Source organism: Patiria miniata, unplaced genomic scaffold, assembly GCF_015706575.1.
Source record: "Patiria miniata isolate m_02_andy unplaced genomic scaffold, ASM1570657v1 HiC_scaffold_14, whole genome shotgun sequence".
Taxonomy (NCBI): domain Eukaryota; kingdom Metazoa; phylum Echinodermata; class Asteroidea; order Valvatida; family Asterinidae; genus Patiria; species Patiria miniata.
This window is the reverse complement of record NW_024037052.1, coordinates 5,103,154-5,122,754: the sequence shown is the minus strand read 5'-3', so window position 1 is coordinate 5,122,754 and position 19,601 is coordinate 5,103,154. Positions and strand designations below refer to the sequence as shown.

General features: G+C 39.0%; 1 protein-coding gene across 1 annotated transcript in view; it reads left to right on the top strand.

The window, feature by feature from the left end:
• LOC119721938 overlaps positions 1 to 18,540 on the top strand; it is a 32,779-nt gene extending 14,239 nt beyond the window's left edge. Inside the window, exons 3-12 of the mRNA XM_038191894.1 lie at positions 1,481 to 1,535; positions 3,643 to 3,725; positions 4,895 to 5,035; positions 6,223 to 6,320; positions 7,155 to 7,296; positions 8,161 to 8,228; positions 8,988 to 9,019; positions 10,139 to 10,183; positions 11,325 to 11,435; positions 14,288 to 18,540. Coding sequence (XP_038047822.1) covers positions 1,481 to 1,535; positions 3,643 to 3,725; positions 4,895 to 5,035; positions 6,223 to 6,320; positions 7,155 to 7,296; positions 8,161 to 8,228; positions 8,988 to 9,019; positions 10,139 to 10,183; positions 11,325 to 11,435; positions 14,288 to 14,482 — 970 coding nt within the window. The 3' untranslated portion in view covers positions 14,483 to 18,540. The remainder of the gene's footprint in view (positions 1 to 1,480; positions 1,536 to 3,642; positions 3,726 to 4,894; positions 5,036 to 6,222; positions 6,321 to 7,154; positions 7,297 to 8,160; positions 8,229 to 8,987; positions 9,020 to 10,138; positions 10,184 to 11,324; positions 11,436 to 14,287) is intronic.
• The last annotated feature ends 1,061 nt before the right edge of the window (positions 18,541 to 19,601 follow it).

The window sequence follows — 19,601 nt, the reverse complement described above, 5'->3', positions numbered from 1 at the left end:
TGCAGATCGACACATAAAACAAATTTTCTGTGGTAAACGAATAAAGAGAGAGATACAGTTTCGTGGCTCTGCAAACCACACAATACCGCGCTTTACGATCAGTAATTCTGTGCTAACAGTGCTAGTGAAAAAAAATTCTTTGCTAACCAGTCAGTACAGAATCCTCTAATAGTTACGGGACACTTGGGCATAGGCCAACATTCCTCCCTAACCAGGGAAATATGCTAATTGTATGCACATTTATATTTTCTTCTACGTTCATTTAAGCAGGGATTTTTTGCTAACGGATAAGCACCTAGCCAAGAAATTGCCCTGATTACACCTGAAGTGATATATATGTATGTAAAGTGAAGGGTTTTCACAACACTTTGTGCTGGTCAAATAGGGTATTGATTCCAAGAAGATGTGTGACTCCCAGACAAAATTGGAATCGAGTCAAAAGTATTTGCCCAGAAGCTTATTTTTATCGGGACATAATTATTCCTCCCCACAGTTATCATCACTTAAAACCCACTCATTGCATGCAAACATAGATTATATTTCCCAGAAACAATTTTTATAGGAAAAGAAAACAACTTAGTTTTTCAAGGTTTTGTACTAATTTTACATGGCTGGAAATTCCCTGTCATACACCGAGCAGATCTCAAGTACAAGGAAAAAAGCTATCTCTTACAATTGTACATGTATGTGGAAAGCCTTCCTACATACAATGTACGTGTACATCACACTTAGCATGGATTAACATGTACATGTACATGCTAGTGTAAACAATTGGGAAATTTTAAAGGGACGCTCAACTTCAAGAATCATGTTGTAAATTGGGGATCAAACAGTAAATGTACACGTAGTGAAGTGGTATGATTTTAAGTATTAAGAGGAGGCAATCTAAGTTCAATCATGATATTAAATCATATATTTTTCTTGTTTAAATATTGTGAGAGTTTGTGTTAAAAAATATGGTAAGATTATGGTCAGATCAACTACATGTATGTCATTTTTGTACAACCCTAACTCCCTAATAGTTCCCCAGGACTACCCTGCTAAACTATCCAACAGAGTCCGATGGTCACTCATATGACTTTCCCACACAACCCAACTTGCCAAGTTGTTGGATACCTGAACATATAAAATGACTGGCATGCTCAACCCAACAGAATCCATCTGTGCCTTATTTTTCTGCTTCCTGCTGGATCTGGATCCAACAGAGTCCAACTTGGCGTTTTTTACCAGTACCCAACAGAATCCGACTCTGAATGTTTTCAGTTGCCTGCTGAATCCAACAGATTTCAACAGGATTGTTTATGCAAGGGGTTTACTGCTCAATTCAACAGAATCCAACGGGTATGTAAAATAGCTGGATGCCGTTGGATTGAGCAGGGTAAGGGTTTGAATTCTAGTTAGAATGTTGAACATGTCGAAACGATTAAGTTATAGTCTCAATGATTTTGAACATAACGTAAATATTTCTGGTTTGTTTCAGGAATGGGATTTTGTCACTATTTGCTGGTGTGTTAACTATCCTGTGTATATATAAGGTGAGTGTGACAATATAAATTAAAGAGGTTGTGGAATGCTCGAAGACATTTCCGTCATTTTTTAGGTATATGTAGCCCAAGGTGTGATGAAATAAAAACGACTATTGTTTCTGTCATGAAATGAATACAAAATGTAATTTTGAGAGCTGTTTTTCAGGTCCTGTTTCGACCCGAACGTGCAATTTGTGTGAAAGTCGTCGTTGGGGGCAGCAAACAAAACATAGTAAATCGTGACGTAATAAACAGGACTTTCTATGCAGCGAAGTATAAACGAGTCCTGTTTGTTATGTCACAATTTTTCTGATTTTACGAAGAACCCGACGACTGTTGATTTCAATTATGCGCTCGCCGACCAACAAATTACTCGATGAATTTCAGTTTTATAAACATATAAACGCACATTACAAAAGAATGGGAGTTTGTCATTATGATATATTGGTCTACTCTACAATAAAAAAATATAAAAAACAAAATGACTTTCAGCTTTCCACAACCTCTTTAATGTACAACATGTTCATATATAGCTGTGTAATTTTTATATTCTAAAGCCGTGTTTACATTGAACTTATTTTTGTTTTAAAGATTTCATCGACATGATGGTAAAAACCAAATGGGTAATATCTTACTAATGTGCACACTTTGATGTTGACTTGGGAAAAAAAATTTCTGAGACTCTGGTTACAGGAACCAATCTGGGCATAAATAATTGTCCATGCAATGGGTCGTTCTATATCTGCATCCTAATGTTTGACATTATAGACGTTCACTAATGTCGGTGAATAATGCCTTGTTACCGAATACAGTAAAGTGAGTAAACTTTCGTTAACTCAAATTCGGATAACTCGAAAGTCTGTTTATCTCAAAGTAATACTCTATTCCTGCCTCAAGAATAGGATATATACGTACATGATTATCCCCGTAACCTGAAATGCCCACACCAGTACCTCCGCTTAACTCAAAAGTTTTGTTCGACTGGTCCATAGAAAATGTTGCCAAAACAGTCACAAAGAAGCGTAAAAAACATCCCCTAGGAACCTCGGCGTCATGTACACTAAATGACTGAATGAGGATCATGTTCCAAGTGCTGATCCGGGGATTTTACGTGAGAGGGTGCAATTCAAAATAGGAAACGGCAACTTTTGAATTGGGGCAATAGCAACGGAATCCACTTATGAAACTATAAAATTGTGCTGAGGTTTTCTCTGTTTTCTGAAAATGTATAGTATCCAACTTAAGAGGTTAGGGCCCATCTCAGTTCATATCCGGGATGAGTTCCGGACAAGTTGCGGACATTGTATCGGGTATAAGTTGCAGGATTCCCCGCAATCTTCGCGCCATGAAGTTATCAGTATTGGTGAGTCAAGCAGTCGCTAATGAAAATTTCCCCGGAACATTTATGGTGCAAATGCAGAGCTGCTTCTGGACAAAGTGAATGATTCTCCCTGCGACTTGTGTGGAACTCGTCCCCGGATATGAAATGAGGCGGGCCCTTGTATAGTACCCTTCTTAAAACAACAGTCCATTATTTGCACCTATCCAAAAAGTACTGTTGAAGAGCATACTTGGTTTAAAGATAGTAACTCCCTGTGAGTTTACTCTTTCCGGCTAGCTGTCGTTTTGAAGAAAACAATTAAAGAAGGCCATTTCCAACGATGCTTCTAAAGACACATTCTTGGAAATTTCCATTAGTAGTTCGTTTTTTAATTCGACAAAGCGCACGCAAGCATACATGACGCACACACGTGTGGTTGCTATAATTCGTTGCTTAGGTGCGCAACAACGCGTAGCTGCAATCGACTGAATGAGAACTTGTCCCAGACGCTGAACTCAGGTGCAATTCAAAACATGACTCGTCAACTTTTGATTTGAAATTGAGATCCTAGAATATTGTTTTCTCGAAACGTACAGCATTCGCTGAGCTAAAACTTCATCAGATTAGTTGTTAAGCACCCTTCTTTAGATTTTGAGCACTTTCATTACTTCAGTACTGTACTCTACCTTTAAGATGGAGCACAAAATGGAAAACGATCCTATGTACCATTAATGTTGTGGTGTGCTTCAAGTGAAGAAACCATTTGTAAATACCCTTGTCATTTTTCGCCCTCAGATTGTTCGTTTGCATCAGGCCTATGAGCAGTACTACCATCAACTCCTGGTGTTTTACTGTGCAACAGCAGAATGCCTTATTGTGTAAGTCAGGAGAAACCAACAGTCGGCCAAGAATCTCTTCATGACTTGCCAGCTGATGGCGGGGAATGGGGGAATGAGGGATGGGATACAGATTTATGATAGGCCCCCGTAGCTGTCGCTGCATTTACACTGAATCAAAGCAAGAGGGATTGAAGGGGGACTGGTGACCAGTGTTGTAGTCGAGTACATTTTATAGTACTTTGCCATGAGTCTGAGTGCAAGCTCTTTACAATGAGTACAAATACAAGTACGACTACAAGGCAATATTTTATATGAGTACATTACATTATCATGATTGTCAGTAGGCCCAAAAGAAATACTTGTATAAATGGTAAAGAATCCTTAAAAGAAATCCTGGATCAAGATCCAGATCCAAATCACTTCCAAAATCTAATCGATTTGTACTTGTACAAGGACCACCCCTTAAAAGATTTTCATGCAAATCTGTCCATAAGTTTTTGAGTTATCTTGTTAACGGATAAACCAATCAACCAACCAACCAACAAAATCCGATGAAATAATAACCTCCTGGGAGGAGGTAAAAATGTACTCGAGTATGGGCACCGGTACGAGTACAAATATAACAGCACTGCTGATGACTAGGTGTGATCAAGATCTGATCCAGCTAGAGCTTATCTGACTTTGATTTCCTTTCCTGGAAAGAACAGATCCATGGTTAATCTGGTATGAATTCCATCATGTTTGATTGTTAATGCAATCGCCGTATCGGGGCCGATTTTTATGGCCCTGCTAACCACAGAATTCTGTGCCTACCAAAATGAAGTAGTGCACATATTAGCCAAAGCTTACAAATAAAAAGGATTCATTAACCCTAACTCCCTAACATAATTTACTAGGAACCATACCCATCCTGGCAAATTCCAACACCATATGGTAAACTGCACACACGTATTTCTAACTTTGTTTCTGGAGGTGTGCCAACCAATGTAAAAGACTGTAGGTTTAGGGGTGCTGTACCCATCCTGACAGATTCCAACAAAACATGCCGTTGGGGTTCAATGGATTGACTTCTGTTAGGGTAAAAGAAGTAGGGGAAATAATGTTACCTAAGAATGTAATTATCACAAATATTTGAAATATCAGGTTAATAAGATTTTTTGTTTCTTTCTCTTTTTGAATTAATTTTTTTTTTTTTTAACCCTTTGTAGTATTGTCCATTGGGTGTATATCCACTACCCTCAGATGGAGTTAGCTGCAGAATATATGAAGATGCTACAACTCCTCATTGTGTGCCATTTTTATCTGTCTCGCTCAGTCAGACTGCTGCGAAGAGACTACCTCGGTATGAAGTAAGTGCATAAGGTTTAACAATGGGCCAAATTCTAAGGCCAATGGGGGCATTATAAAGACCATATTATCTGTTCACAAACTGTACAAACAGTTGTAACGAGTCACTGAATTTTGTGACTCGGGTCTAGTCATTTTAAGGAAGTGACTCGAATCAAGTCGAGTCATTAGGTCAAGAAGGTTGAGTGGAGTCACAGTGTGTGGTCGGGTCAGGTCGAGTCAAGTCAAGTCCAATTTGTGCCTGAGTCATTTTGACTCAATGATATTTGAACACCATCTAATAAATTAAAGAATGGAAGAAGGAACACAAGGCACTAGTGTATTATGAAGATGCAAAGAATGTAAAATGCTGTGTGGTACCCAATAGACATGTTCTGCTGGACGTTTCTACCATCAATCACTGGTTTAAAGATCTACATAACAACAATTAGCAAGAAGTGAAACTTCAGTTGTATCTCTGGTTTGGTTTCGGGTCTGGAATAATATTTATGCTGACAACATCAAAACCAAATTGCAACATACAAAACAGTACAGTTTGTGATTACATGTATATAGAAATGTAGGGCCTATCTAAATATTTTTTTTAAAGCAGGACATAAATTGTAGCCAGAATTATCCCAAGAATTGGGAAATGCGTTTAAAGTCTGGTTCCGGGATACATGAAGTGGTTTGTGAGCTACATATAAAACCACGAGGTGGGAATCTGTGATACAGGTATATATATGTGCGATAAGCGGCCACAACTTGGGGGTAACACGAAGTACGGGAACATAAATAACTTTGTACCGTAAGCCACTGAAAATATATTTTTGCACAGTTTTGGGACTCGATTCCTTTTATCCTTCGACTCGAGTCGAGTTAAGTTTTTTGACATAGCGGGGGGGGGGGGGGGGGGGTTTACCCCCTAATAATTTGTAAAAAGACTTCCTTTTTCCATTCAAATGCCCTTTTTTCAACGGGCTTACCCTGAGCAAGTGCCCTTTTCAAAAAAGAAGTGGTGCCCTTTTTTGTGGTATCTGCCGTTTTGGGTGCCTTTTTCAGAATTGGGCACATGTATCGCCCTGAAAAGCACCATATATTGGCCCTTTGATACAGTTTGATAAACACAACAGATATTTTTAGTTCAAATTCTGTTTGGAGGTTGATAAAGTTTTTCTTTTCCTTTTTTCCTTTTCTCTGTATCTCCTAGGCTTGTCCTTCCTGTCTTGGTATTCTTCTTTGCCTACTTCAGTGCTGTGGCTGTTACTGCCATCGCTGTTTCCAAAGACACAAACATGGAGTGCTTTGGTAAGTATGCAGCTGACCGACTGTTAAAACTGCCCAACACACACAGAACTTCATCTAATAACATTTTGTGATAGGGTTTGTTTTCATAGATGTGTAGTCGAGGTTGTCATTTAGTGGAACATCTCAATTATTATAAACCAAACTTAGCATACATTCTCGCATCTTGCCGAGTCCAGCTGCTAACGTAGAAATAAAAAGTCTTTTTGCTCAGTTTGAGTTTTTAAAAAGAAGACAAAAAGAGAAATACTTTCCACTTGAGCATGGTTGATTAAAGCAGGGTTAGGATCCATGAATGGGAGGTTTATGATAACACCATGTGAATGAAAGATATCTCTTAGTGAGTTGTTTGGTTCAGAGAAGAACCAGTTGTTTAAACTTCACGTTTCGAACAGTAGTATGCTCTGCTCATCATCAGGAGACTGCCGGACTCTTTCTGTTGTAGTGGTTTAAGTAGTGGATGGAGACCGGAGATTCTGACAGGATGCTGGGATGCTAAGGTGTTGGGTAGGATGCTGAAGTGGGCTGTGTGTGCTCAGTGCAGCAGATCAGAAGGATGGAGGTACAGCTATGGTGAACATCAAGCAGAGTGCTAATGGTATAGGGGACCCATAGGCCAAAACTAGTGAGGGGGGACTATTGTGATTGGATGGGCTCTGTGGGTATAGATACCCATTGGACCTATGATTAAGGAGTGGTCTCCATGTATCACTGATGTGAATCTCCTAATTCAAGATTTTTGTTCTGCATTTTATGAGGTGACTCTACTTTTGCACAAACTTGCATCCACCTTTTTTTCAAAGCAGCCTTTTTTGGTCCTGCATTGTTTTGTTGTAGATCCATATTGGGTGATGATGTCTGCCGCTGAATGCTTCCTAACACAGCTGTTCCTATTGGCTGGTATTCTGATCACCAAGAAGATGAATGAAGTCACAACATTGGAGAGTGCGAGATGGCAGCAGAAACGCAACTTATGGAGGTATCAAATATCTTGCCAAGTTTAGTTATTCTTTTTTACCCCTCAGCCGAGAGGCTCGAGGGGTATTGTCATCGCCTACGGCGTCTGTCCGTATGTCCGTCCGTCCGTGCTTACCACGGACTACTTGTGGGGTACCCGTCCTTTGTTCGTGGTACCCCGCAAATAAAATCTTTAGAAAAAAGGGTACCCAGCAATGAAATCTGTAGAAATTGGGACAATGGGACAACAATGGAGGTACCCGGAAGTCCATCTGGCTGGGATGTCTGTCCGGGCAGCTAAGTTTCCGGATAATAACTTGAGTTAGAAATGAGATTTTGGTGTCTAACTTTGGCAGGGGGTTGCCCTTGGGAGTAGGCAAGTTGGAATTGGTTTTGGGGTCAAAAGGTCAAAGGTCAAGGTCACCGTGGTGAGTTAAAGGTAAATGGTTTGTGGATGATAACTTGAGTTACAAATGAAATTTTGGTGTCTAACTTCAGTAGAGGGTTGCCCATTGGTACAGGCATATTGGGATTGGTTCTGGGGTCAACGGTCAAGGTCACCATGTTGAGTTGCTGAGGGGTTTCAACAGCAACGCTGTTATTTTTATAAAAGTGAAATCGCTGCAATTTATTATCACATTTTTATTCCATATATAAAAGTCCATAAATGGACTCTGTGCATGAACAATAGTTGTTATAACACCGTCTTGAATACTGTATTTTTATTGGCCCAGAACGATCACGTGTTAAGTTTATAAAAAGTGTACTTTATAAAAACTTGTGTACTTCGCCAATCCTCTGTGTTACAATTGTTTCAAACTTGTTCTTCCAGTGTAAATGTGGTATAATCGGTATTGATCAGTTGCACATATGTGTTTTGTTTCAGCATCATTATTGCCTTTGAATTGTCTTCCTTGACAACGATGCTGTTTGACATTGTTAACCTGGGCTTGGGTAAGTACTCATTGCTTTCTAAATACGTTACATTTCAACTTACACATATTATTTCTTACTAACTACAGAATTTGTCATTATTTGAAAATACATTTGATTTTTTTTATACAAATGGCACAATCAGGTTGACGATAAAGATTAAAGACGTCCTTTATTGACAAAATGTTTTATTTAGTGCACCTGTAGCAAATTTGAGTTGGCCAATACCAACCTTACCAGCTAGCTCAGTAGTCAAGTCCAATTTCTATGTCTATAATTGTAATCAAGAGGTTGTATTGAGAGATGCAAACTAAATGTGTAATTCTTCCGCAACCCAGTTGGGCCTGTAAAACTTAACGCTGTGGAGTGTTAAACTTACAATTGACACTTGACAATTGCAGCAGTGTACTAGCTGTCCGTGCTGGACTTAATTTGGTTAAGTTTTGCCCCCAAAAAGCCCAATGTGAGCATGGCTTTAGACTTCTTATCGTCGCGTCAGTGCAACAAGGTCGTAACTCGATTCTGCAACAAATTCGTATCTCGTGCGAATACGCTCCGTGCAACAAGGTCATATCTCGCGTATCGTGACGTCCATTGACTTTGTGTGTACATCTGGGTTATTTTAAGCAAGATACGACCTTTTGACATTGAAAACTCACATTTCATCTACATGACAAATTGATACTTTTGATTGGCCCCTAATTAAAAGAAAAGTTTCACTTAAAATACTGTTTCGTTCTTCACCCCCTAACGTTTATGGCTTTTTTAACCCCTTTTCAGATCCATGGAATGACAGTTGTGCTGATATTTACGTAAGTCAATCATAATATCATTTGAAAAAGACTAAGGGAACCACTGCGGAAAATATGTCTAAAAAGACAATATAATGAATGTGTGTGAGTGCAATGGTAAGAATAATTTCATGAGGTGACAGATGAAATGTTCCATTCCACGACGCGAAACCGAGTGGAATGGAACATTCCATCTGTCACCAAAAGAAATTATTCTTTCCATTGCACGAACGTGAAACATTCATTATTTGTTTTATATAACACCTGAATAAATCCTTGTCATCTGATTGGTTGACTTTTAATAGCAAATTTATTCAGGTTAAAAACTGTTTAAAAGTTCGACAAGTTCATCATATTAAATTTATGCAAACTGTTCAACAGGCTGAGAACAATCATATTCCATTTATCTCGATTTAAAACAGCGCCACCACCAGCAGCAGTGACACCGTGCAATGAAAGTTCTATTCAGCGTTAAATAGAACTTCCACTGTGCGCTGCATGCCACGCGTTGGGACGAATAATTCAATGACATGTGATTAACGATCCACCAATCAGATAACGGAGATTTATTCAGGTGTTGTATAATTATAGATAAAAAAAAAATGAAAATCCACTACTGGCAGTATCCAAGTTGCCAAAAACAACAAATTGCCAAGTGTAGATTTTGCTTTTGGATGTACCTGACCTTGGTGAAGAGAGATATGTACAGACAAATTTTCTTCGAATATATGTTTCACTAAGACTTGTCTCCTGAATTCTTTTTATGCTTAGATCCTGGCAATGTTTCCCCCAAAAGCATTATAGCGGAGCAGTCCCGCTATGCTTCACCAAATGGCTGCTACTTGTTCACTTTGAGCGCTACTCTTTGATTCTTACCACTATGCTATCAAAATGGTTACTCATTTCTTGAGAGAAAATTAAATATTAATGCCACGTTCACATTTGAAGTTCTGGCTGTAGCTGAAATCCATTCCAGCCTCAGCCCCACTGTGCTCCACCGGTACCCTCCTCGGCCCGTCCCTGACCTGACCCATACCCTCTGAGCTTTAACAAATTCACAGTGAAATACTGCCTGGGGTTTCACTGAGGAGCTAGCTATTCTAATAAAATTGTCTTTTCTGTTTTTATTTTTGTTCACAGAATCGTAACCAGGTTGTCTACAGCATTATCTACCTGTTCCTGATGGTAAGGAAAGTCAATTAATCTTGTCACCTGAGCTAAGAACTTCAATTAAAACCTTAAACTGGGCAGAATCAGATTGGAAAGGTTTCACTAGCAGTTAGTGTGCCTTATACATGTCAGTGAGAAATGTATTATGAATTGTAAATTTTCACCCTCTTCTGTGTTAAATTATTTAATCATGTATAATTTGCTTGGAAGAGGATGAAATGCTGAACGTATATGTGCAGGGTTCGACCTTAACTTTTTTGTTCACTAGCCAGCCAGGCTACTGAAACGGACTCTTAACTAGCCCACGGGCATTTTCACCAGCCCGCATTTTTTTTTCTGATCTCAAATAAAAAATGGGGTATTTTCAGGCTCAATTCTGAGGCAATTTTGTTTTTTGATTAACAGATCTAATAATTTAACCCTTTAAAACAATTGATAAAATTAGACACAAATTGATGGGGTTTTCTTTTTGAATTTAATGATTTATTTCTTCCTGTACGTTCATCTTTGCCGTATCCCAGTAATTGATCACTCACCAGCCGGGCTAGTTAAAGAATAGTTTGACTAGCCCACTGCTGTTTTGACTAGCATTTGATTAGCGGGCTACCGCTAATTTCGAACCCTGATATGTGCCATTTGTCTGTGTTTCAAAGCTGCAGACGAGGCTTTCTTTGCAGGCTGGCATTTTGGATCACTGGTTTTATTGGTAATGGTGCCTGGCTCAATGAGTAGGCCATAACATTGTTAGTAGGCCATAACTAGGAACTCGACGGGCTCAGCGTGGTTTGATGACTGTCTGTGTGTGGTCGATCGGTCAACCGGGGGGCCATTGAGCGATCATAATAGCACGCTGTAGCTAACTAGCTCTGTGCGTGTATTGTACAATACATTGGGTTTGCTTCAGTCCACGAGCCTCAGTCCACAAAGGGAATGAGATAAGTCCCAACATTGGTGACCCCACCCCTCCCCTATGGTAACGCTAAATATTCGCTTATTACATAATTTGCCATGTAATTATTTTCTGCATACTAGCTTCATGAAATCAGGCCTTATAATTTTCTAGTGTAACCTGAGTGCCTTCCTTGCTTCATGTTTTCCCTCAGTGTTTCTGTATTCATCTGTGTTTTTGTATGTTTCTTTCTTTTCCCCATTACAGCTTTTCAAGATAGTGGTGCCTATTGTGACGCTTCTTGCCGTCTTTCATCCCGTGTCTAGACACAGCAATGGTAACCAGGACGAATTCTTAACCAGTGATACACAATATGGGGTGAGTTCACTTAAACACCTCAAATTTGAACTTGGTTGTCTTCAGGGAGAGGCTATTGGAGGAACTCATTAATTGTGGCTGTGTCATTGGGGGAGAATGGTCCTGCTAATCTGATGCTCAAAATGGCCATCTTGTGCCAGCAGGGAGGACAAATTACCTTCTATCTAGTTATACATTCCCGACACAAATATTGTCACTCTGGCCACAACTACAGACAACAAACGGGGCTCAAAATCATGGCACTGCTTAGCACACAATTGTCTGACTAATCAGTAAGAATAGCAAAAATCCTGTTTACCTCAGAGAAAAAAATTGCTGAAAGATATAGTCCATTATTTGCAGTTATCCAAGAAGTGCTGGGTTAAAAATTAGTAATGGGACTAAATTCCCTGTGAAAATATTCTTTCTGGCAAGCTGTCATTTTGAAGGAAACAATGAAGAAAGGCCATCCAACGATGCATCTAAAGACACATTTTTGGATATTTCCGTTAGTAGTTCGTTTTTAATTCGGCGAAGCGCGCACAAGCATTGACACAATGCACACGCTCGCGCGGTTGCGATAATTTGTGGTTTCAGTGTCCGACATCGCATAGCTGCAATCATCTAAATGAGAACGTGTCCTAGACGCTGAATTCGGGCGCAATTCAAAACATGACTTGGCAACTTCTTATTTGAAATCAAGATCGTAGAATATTGTTTTCTCAGGATATACTGCATGCACTGAGCTAAGACTTCTTCAGGTTAGTTGTTCAGCACCCATCTTTAGATTTTGAGCACTTTTGTTGCTTCAAACGAACATAATGCACAAATTACAAATGGTGTACTCTACCTTTGAATTGTGCCATAACAATAGAAATCTCCACGGGTGTGCAACTGTTAGCACATCCATTTTGTGAAAAAGTGCGTAAGATTAGCACAATAGGTCTCTCTCAAAGACGGCCATCTCTGTAGGAGAACTGCAACTGCGTATTTTACGCAATCAAGCACGCATTGCGCAGTGTTGAAAATGTTCCAAGCACGCGCGCTCGTTGAAATGTGTTCGAAATACGATGCAGCTGATGCGCGTTTTGCAAGTTGAGGCTCAAAATGCCGATTGCACGTGGCATGGTCTGTAGGAAATGACGTCACTTGAGAGAGACCTATAGACCATTATCATGTTGCGGCCATTTGGATTTTTCCCATTCAAAACAACGTAACCAAAGCGAGGCTGGAAGGAAAAATAGTCTGGTTCCTTTTTGCACAACAAACACTATCATTTATTACTGTTATTGGAGACAGGGAACATAACGGGAATGGTGGCAGCATGATAAAGGTCTTGTGCAAAAACATGTGCGCCTCTTCAATGCCACACTGCATGTTCCAGGGACATGCATCATACACATGTGTATGTATTTCAGTTTTTGTGTGCAGGCATGCCAGACATTAATCACGGCTGTGATTGGGCAAAACAGAGAGGGGCAGAGCTTAATGGATCAGTCTGTTTTCAGCTATAGTTGGTACAACTCTTCTGCTAACCTGTTAAGAATTGCCATGAAATTTGCTCCAACTCCTGGCCATGATTTTATGATTGCCACCAGTTCATTGTAACTACCAGTTCATTCTGGCCACCACATCATTCTAGCCATCAGTTCATTCTGGCCACCAGTTAATGCTCAGGCTCAGCTCCAGTTCATTCTGGCTGCCAGTTCATTTTGGTCAGCAGTTCATTCTAGCAACCAGTTCATTCTGGCCGGCAGTTCATTCTGGCCGGCAGTTCATTCTGGCCGGCAGTTCATTCTGGCCGGCAGTTCATTCTAGCCGGCAGTTCATTCTGACTGCCACTTCATTCTGGCCGGCAGTTCATTCTGACCGCCACTTCATTCTGACCGCCACTTCATTCTGACCGCCACTTCATTCTGGCCGGCAGTTCATTCTGACAACCACTTCATTCTGGCCACCAGTTCATTCTGGCCACCAGTTCTCTCTTGCTACCAGGGGCCATATTCATGAAACCTTACTAAATTAGCAGCCAACTAGGCCTTTGTATGATACTAAAATGCCTAGTGGTCTACTATGGAGTTGACAACTAAATTGTTATTCATGAAACCTTACTAAGAACCTTGCTAACTAGTTACATACTATTATTATTATTGATGCGAAGCATAAAGATGCAAACACTAACAAGAAAAAAAGAAAGATGCATGGGCAGCTTTTCTCAGCCAACACCGTGCAAGATTTCCACAGGTTGAAAGATCATTGGATGATTTAAAATTAGATTATCCAAATTAAAATCTGAGTCAAGAGAATTCCTGTCAAGTATGAGAAAGTCCAAGAAGGCAACCAGAGGGGGAAAACCACCTAAAAAGCCAAGTCTGGCACAACAAAAAATGATATAGTTGCTGACTAGTGACTTGGGGTTGCCCTGGATCTACACTAACTTAAGTAAGAAACTTAGAATGAAACTAGCATTAGCAATGTTTCATGAATATCAATTAGTTTCCAACTAGGCTTAGTTAGCAACTACATGCCTATTTAGTAAGCAACTAGGCTTAGTAAGATTTCATGAATATGGCCCCAGCTCATTCTCGATGCCAGTTCAATCTGGCCACCAGTTCATTCTGATGAACAGCTTTTTCATGTCACCAGATCATTCTGGCTACCAGTTCTTTCTGGCCATCAGCTCATTTTGGCCGTCAGTTCAAGAAGCCAACAGTTCATTCTAGCCGCTACTTTTTTTCACATAATTAGATTATTCTGGCCACACACTCATTTGACCAACAGCTCATTCTGGCAATATATCAAGTGCATATTTAGTGGCTTTTATCCAATTTCAACATTTTAATGTAATTTTCCTTTTTTTCTCTCTCTCTCAGGCATTCCAACCCCGTTTCACATCTCTGGGCAGCTACCGTCGCCTATATCAACCAGGCACAGATGACCATGGTATACCCTGGGTACCACCCTCACAGTACGCCAGCCCTGCACGCAGGTCTCAGTCCTTTCCTAAGATGCCAAGTATCAGGGAGGAACATGAACCAGCGAGCCTGTCGCTACCGGTAACCGCATAAATGATATGGAACCCTGGGATTGGCTGGATAGTTGTGAAAGCAACCATTTCAAGAGACCTTTTTAAGGGGAGGATGAGTACCGCAAATATGATTGACGTCGAGTCAATATTGCGTTAAACATGGAATTAGTGCAACTTATTTATCCAGGTGCTTTTGCCAAAGGCCGCTTTCATTTTTATACCAATGTAAAACATTTTATAAAAAAATGGCTTTTTTAGTTTTCAAAAAGCCTTTGTCATGGATTTTTGAAAGAACTGTACTGTTTTAAGGCTGTAATGTGATCTATGGTGAATTAAGCATGAAAAGGAAATCAGAACAATTACTGCTAAAAATGCCTTGTCTGTTTATATATTTTGTTTTTGTTTGTTTTTGTTTTTTCAAGAAAAATTTACCGTACAAAGGCTTTGAGTGCCTCGATGGAGCACCTTGAGCACCAAATACTGGTGGATACTTGGACTTTAAAAATACACATTGTTTAAGGCAGTTACTCAAAAAGATAAGCAGAACTAGTTTTGCTACAACCAGTTTGGTTGTATGACTGCACACGTTTTCATATATTCAGATTTTACGATTTTAATCTTGGTGAACACGGCAGTGTACTCAGATCTACATGTATTGGGGATAATGCTACAAATATCAATCAAAATTTTAAATAGAAGATGAAAAGACAGTTCACACACAAGTAAGAGAATAAAAAGTACTGTAAAATGTCGTGCGGTCTAAAGCCACGTTCGCAGTGGACTCAAGTTTGTAAAAAGTTACCGCAAATGATTGTTAACATTCTATCGTGGTTACACTTCCGTGCATTCTCACTTACATTAATGTCGGACTTCGCAAAGTCATTTGTTATGTAAACTATGCCCTACCATGCTCTCTCAGCATCTCGTCATTTGCTGTACATATCATCTATCAAGCGCAGTCTACAAGTTGGTCATATGATCACAACGTAAATTTTACATAGTAGTGGCCGTCGGCACATGACTTTTCAGTGATGTAAAACCTACATTGTAATTCTCTGTAACCCAATTTGCTCTGTAAAATTCTGCTGTGAAGCGCAAGACTTACAATCGACAATTGTCACTTGACATTTTTGTGAAGTGTACTGTCTGTCAGCACTGGACTTAATTTGGTTAAGTTGACAACAGTCTTTGTAAGTTTTACCCAAAAAAGGTCCAATGGCAACACGGCCAATGGTTTTCATACTTTTTTTTTATAATTTTTTTTTTATTTTGCTGACACCCGTTATGCTCATAATCATTACTTTGTGTTTCCCCAAGTGAAAATTGTCAAATGATGATTTGTGCTCATGCAGTTGGAATACTGAACTTGATGTTTGAGATCGTTTGTAGCTAGTATTTTTGTAAGTGTAGGATCTCTTTGCACACTTAGCATCCTGGGCAAATGCAGTGGAACGCCACTATAACGGACATCGCGGGATCCACAGAAATTGTTCGTAATAGCGATCGTTCGGTATAGCGATTTTAAAGCTGCCGGTGCTCCGGTACTCACTTTCCTGCTCGCCCTGGTAGTTACTGAAAGACGACTTTGAACACGTGCCGACTATTGAATCATGCAATTACATAGTTTTTTAGCTTACTACCTACACTGTACAGCAATGGGTGGCTTTCCCCTTCCATTCCTTGGGAAAATAACAGCCACTTGTCGCTCTTCTGTGGACATTTTTCAACAACAGTGTTCAGTACACGGGAGCCAAACACGATGTTTGGTATAGCCGAATGTTTGGTATAGCGGTGTTCGGTTTAGCGACATTCCACTGTAGTTCAATTTATTTGAAATTCAGCTGAACTACTTAGAACCTTTGCAACTTTTTATGCGCTTGTTTTCTTTGACACTAAAAGAAAGTAAGACAAACCAATGCGTTATATACACAAGCGAGCTGTTTTGATTTAAAACCCAAGCACTTGGAAAATAGGTAGGTTCAGATGTATGTTTTTGCCTGTACAGTATTTTAATGTACAATAATTATCATAATGTAAATTTCTTTTATACAAAATAGAGTGCAAAACTGATGAGTACTTTTAAGTGAGCCAAAAAGACAATCAAAATCCATCCCCCCCCCCCCCATTTTGGGGGATTTTGGCAGATAAGCTATGTGTAACAAGTCCATCAAAATCCAGGAGCACCAGTGGTGGATTTCAATGGATTTGGTCCTGAAGCATTATGGTGAAGCAGAGTCAGTGATGGATTTTGATGGACATGGTTTTCTACTTAGTAAAACTAAGTAGGGAGTTAGGATTTCTAAAAAAAAATGTAAAAAAAAAAAAGATAACAAGATTGTGTTAGGTACCATTTGTTTTGCCATTTCTGGAAATGATTCTTGATAAAAATCATTTTACAATCACAAAGATTTTATTTGAGACTTAGTAAATATTTTTTTTTATATATTGTAACTTATTTGAGAGTAAACTGGGCAATGATTGTAGCTCGCACATCTTGGTTTTTTTTTACTTTTATTGTTTTATTTTACCAGGGTAGCCCCATCAGTTATCTAAGAACTGTTCTCCCTGTGGGCCCTGGATGAACCTCTATAGTCAATTATTTTGTTGAACATTTGAAAAAAAAATACAAAGACAGTATAAAGGGTATGACAGCACAGCTCTTATAATCACATGGACATTGCCCCTAAAGGTTACAAAGTGTTAAACATTAACAGAACTCTTTACAATTTCTCCAACTTTTCACATGTACATCTTTTTAGGTTTTTGGTCAGTTTTAAAAATAACACTGATAACTAAGAAGATATATTAAGAGAATTTTTGTTTTACCTTTCAGTGTGTGTGTATATAAATTCACTGTTGGAAAGTACAGTTGCCTTATCTTTTTGGTCACACCTCTACTGCTAAAAAAATATTTTAAAAAGACTCCAAGGGTTAAGCACTGCTTAGGAGATAGAGACATTATATATAGCTCCTGTTACTTCTTATGTATATCACTTTTTGGTTGTATTTGGATTAGATGTATTTGGATTAGATGTATTTTTACTTTATTGTATATATATATTCGAACTAAGAACTCGGGCAGCTTGTTTTACAAAAGTGTCTAAATACTGATTTAAGAAAATGTTTATGAAGAAATGTACATGTATATAAAAGCTGAACAATTATATTTTGCAACCAGATTTTCCCCTAGCCCCATACCCAGATAGCATGGTGAGTTCATTTTAAGGCAAAGGTAATTCAACAGTTGAGATTATAGAACTAAAAAACCTTCACTTTTTTTTTTATTTGTTGCACTGACAGTTTTAGAAAGGAAGAAAGGCAAAACGCATCCTTTCAATTTAATTTAAATGTCTTAAAGTAGAAACTTCTGAAGGCCTTAATTGTAATCACCTGCATATGCAAAACAAAATAGATTTAAAAAAATCATTTTTAGATTTGGGTAACTGTTTTATTGATACTCATTCACAAATAGTTACTACATTTGGTGTTTATTACTTGTTATATTTACTCAAGAATTACATTTTTTTCTCACTTTACTTGTGTATAACCCTGAATTACCTCCCCAATTCACTGAAAACAAAATTATGGTAATATAATCACAAGTACGTGTATAATTTAATGTATATAGCGAAATATGTTTTGTACAGTTTTTACATGTCCAATTGAATTAAGTGCACACAGGACATGTACATTTACTCATTTGTATCGACGTCCGTAGGCCTACGTTATCACAAAAAGTGGAAATGTGGAATACGCTTTTGGGGTACCTCGGTGCTTGAGTCAAATGTACTGCGCTACGAGGAAATGTTACTCTCAAAAGAAGACTGGTTAAATATTAAACAAATAATCTAAATTGCCCAAATGCACTTCATAAATTGTTTGAAACTTCTTCAGAAACCATGTCGCAAGAATAAAACAAATCTTAGAAATACTAAGTTACAATTGACCTAAAATGTATTTATTGTATATTTGTAGAAAATATGATTTTATAAGCTTGTACTGTCATTTGACATTATTGAGGGCGTACTTTCTCAGTATTGCATTTTAACAAAATAAACGAATGGGCAGTATGCTGCTATATTTAGTTTTGTTGAGGTACGTGCACGTGTTGAAATGGGCGTTTGAGTTGTTGAAGTAAATGAATCTGTAATCGCTAATCCCATTTTTAGATGGATTACACTTCAGACTTGATGACTGTACTTCGTGCCGAAAACAAAATACTCATTTCGTGGCTGTAATGCTTATAAATCCCAGTTATTCCCAGAAGAAATTAATACATGTATAATTATATTTCAATGCTAAATCCCAAATATGCTATCATCACACTTAAAATAGCCAGGAGATTTTTTTTTTTTAACTGGCAATGACCAGGAACATTTTACTTTCGCCCGCCACTTTTTCTTGCGAAAACGGAAGAAATGTATTGAGAATGCTGGTATACCCGCTCATATAATTTTTTTTTAAATCTACGTGGGTCTCAGTACTGCGCGGTTATGCAGGCGGGTGCATACCTATCAGGGGTGTGAAATCTTTAAAGCTGATTTCAGCTTTTTTTGTTTTGGATTTCAGCTTTTTCCCCTCACTTGCTGTGAACAAAAGTATATGAAATTTCCAAAGTTCAGCTTTTTTACACCCTTTTCAGCTGTTTTCAGCTATTTTTATCAGTGGTCACTCACACCCCTGCCTATGTTCCCCAATACCGATGTTTCCCGAAATCCCTACCATATACCCTAGCCCTAACCCTAATCCTGAGGATTTCGGGGAACATCGGTAGTGGGGAACATCGGGTAGATACCATGCAGGCGGCATGTTTGCCTTTTGGTGCATGATTGAAGAAACCCGAATCCACATATCAAACTGTGAATTTTTTTTAAAGGAGATTCAGGGGAAGGGTGGTTGGGGTGGCGAACTCCTTCCCCCGCCCCCTCTCCCAAAATGTTTGATCCACCGCAAAAAAAAATGTGGAAGAAAAGAACTGACTTTCAGAAGTAACCTCCAGCAAGGGGCTCCGGGAGCCCCTTGCTGTCTAGTCGGAGTATCATCCGTTGGACAACGGATGATACTCCGACTAGACAGCGTATTAACGAATGGCGGGAAAAAAGATGGGTGACTCTCAGAAAATCCCCTCGGCAGCCCCCCCCCCCCACCCCACCCACCCA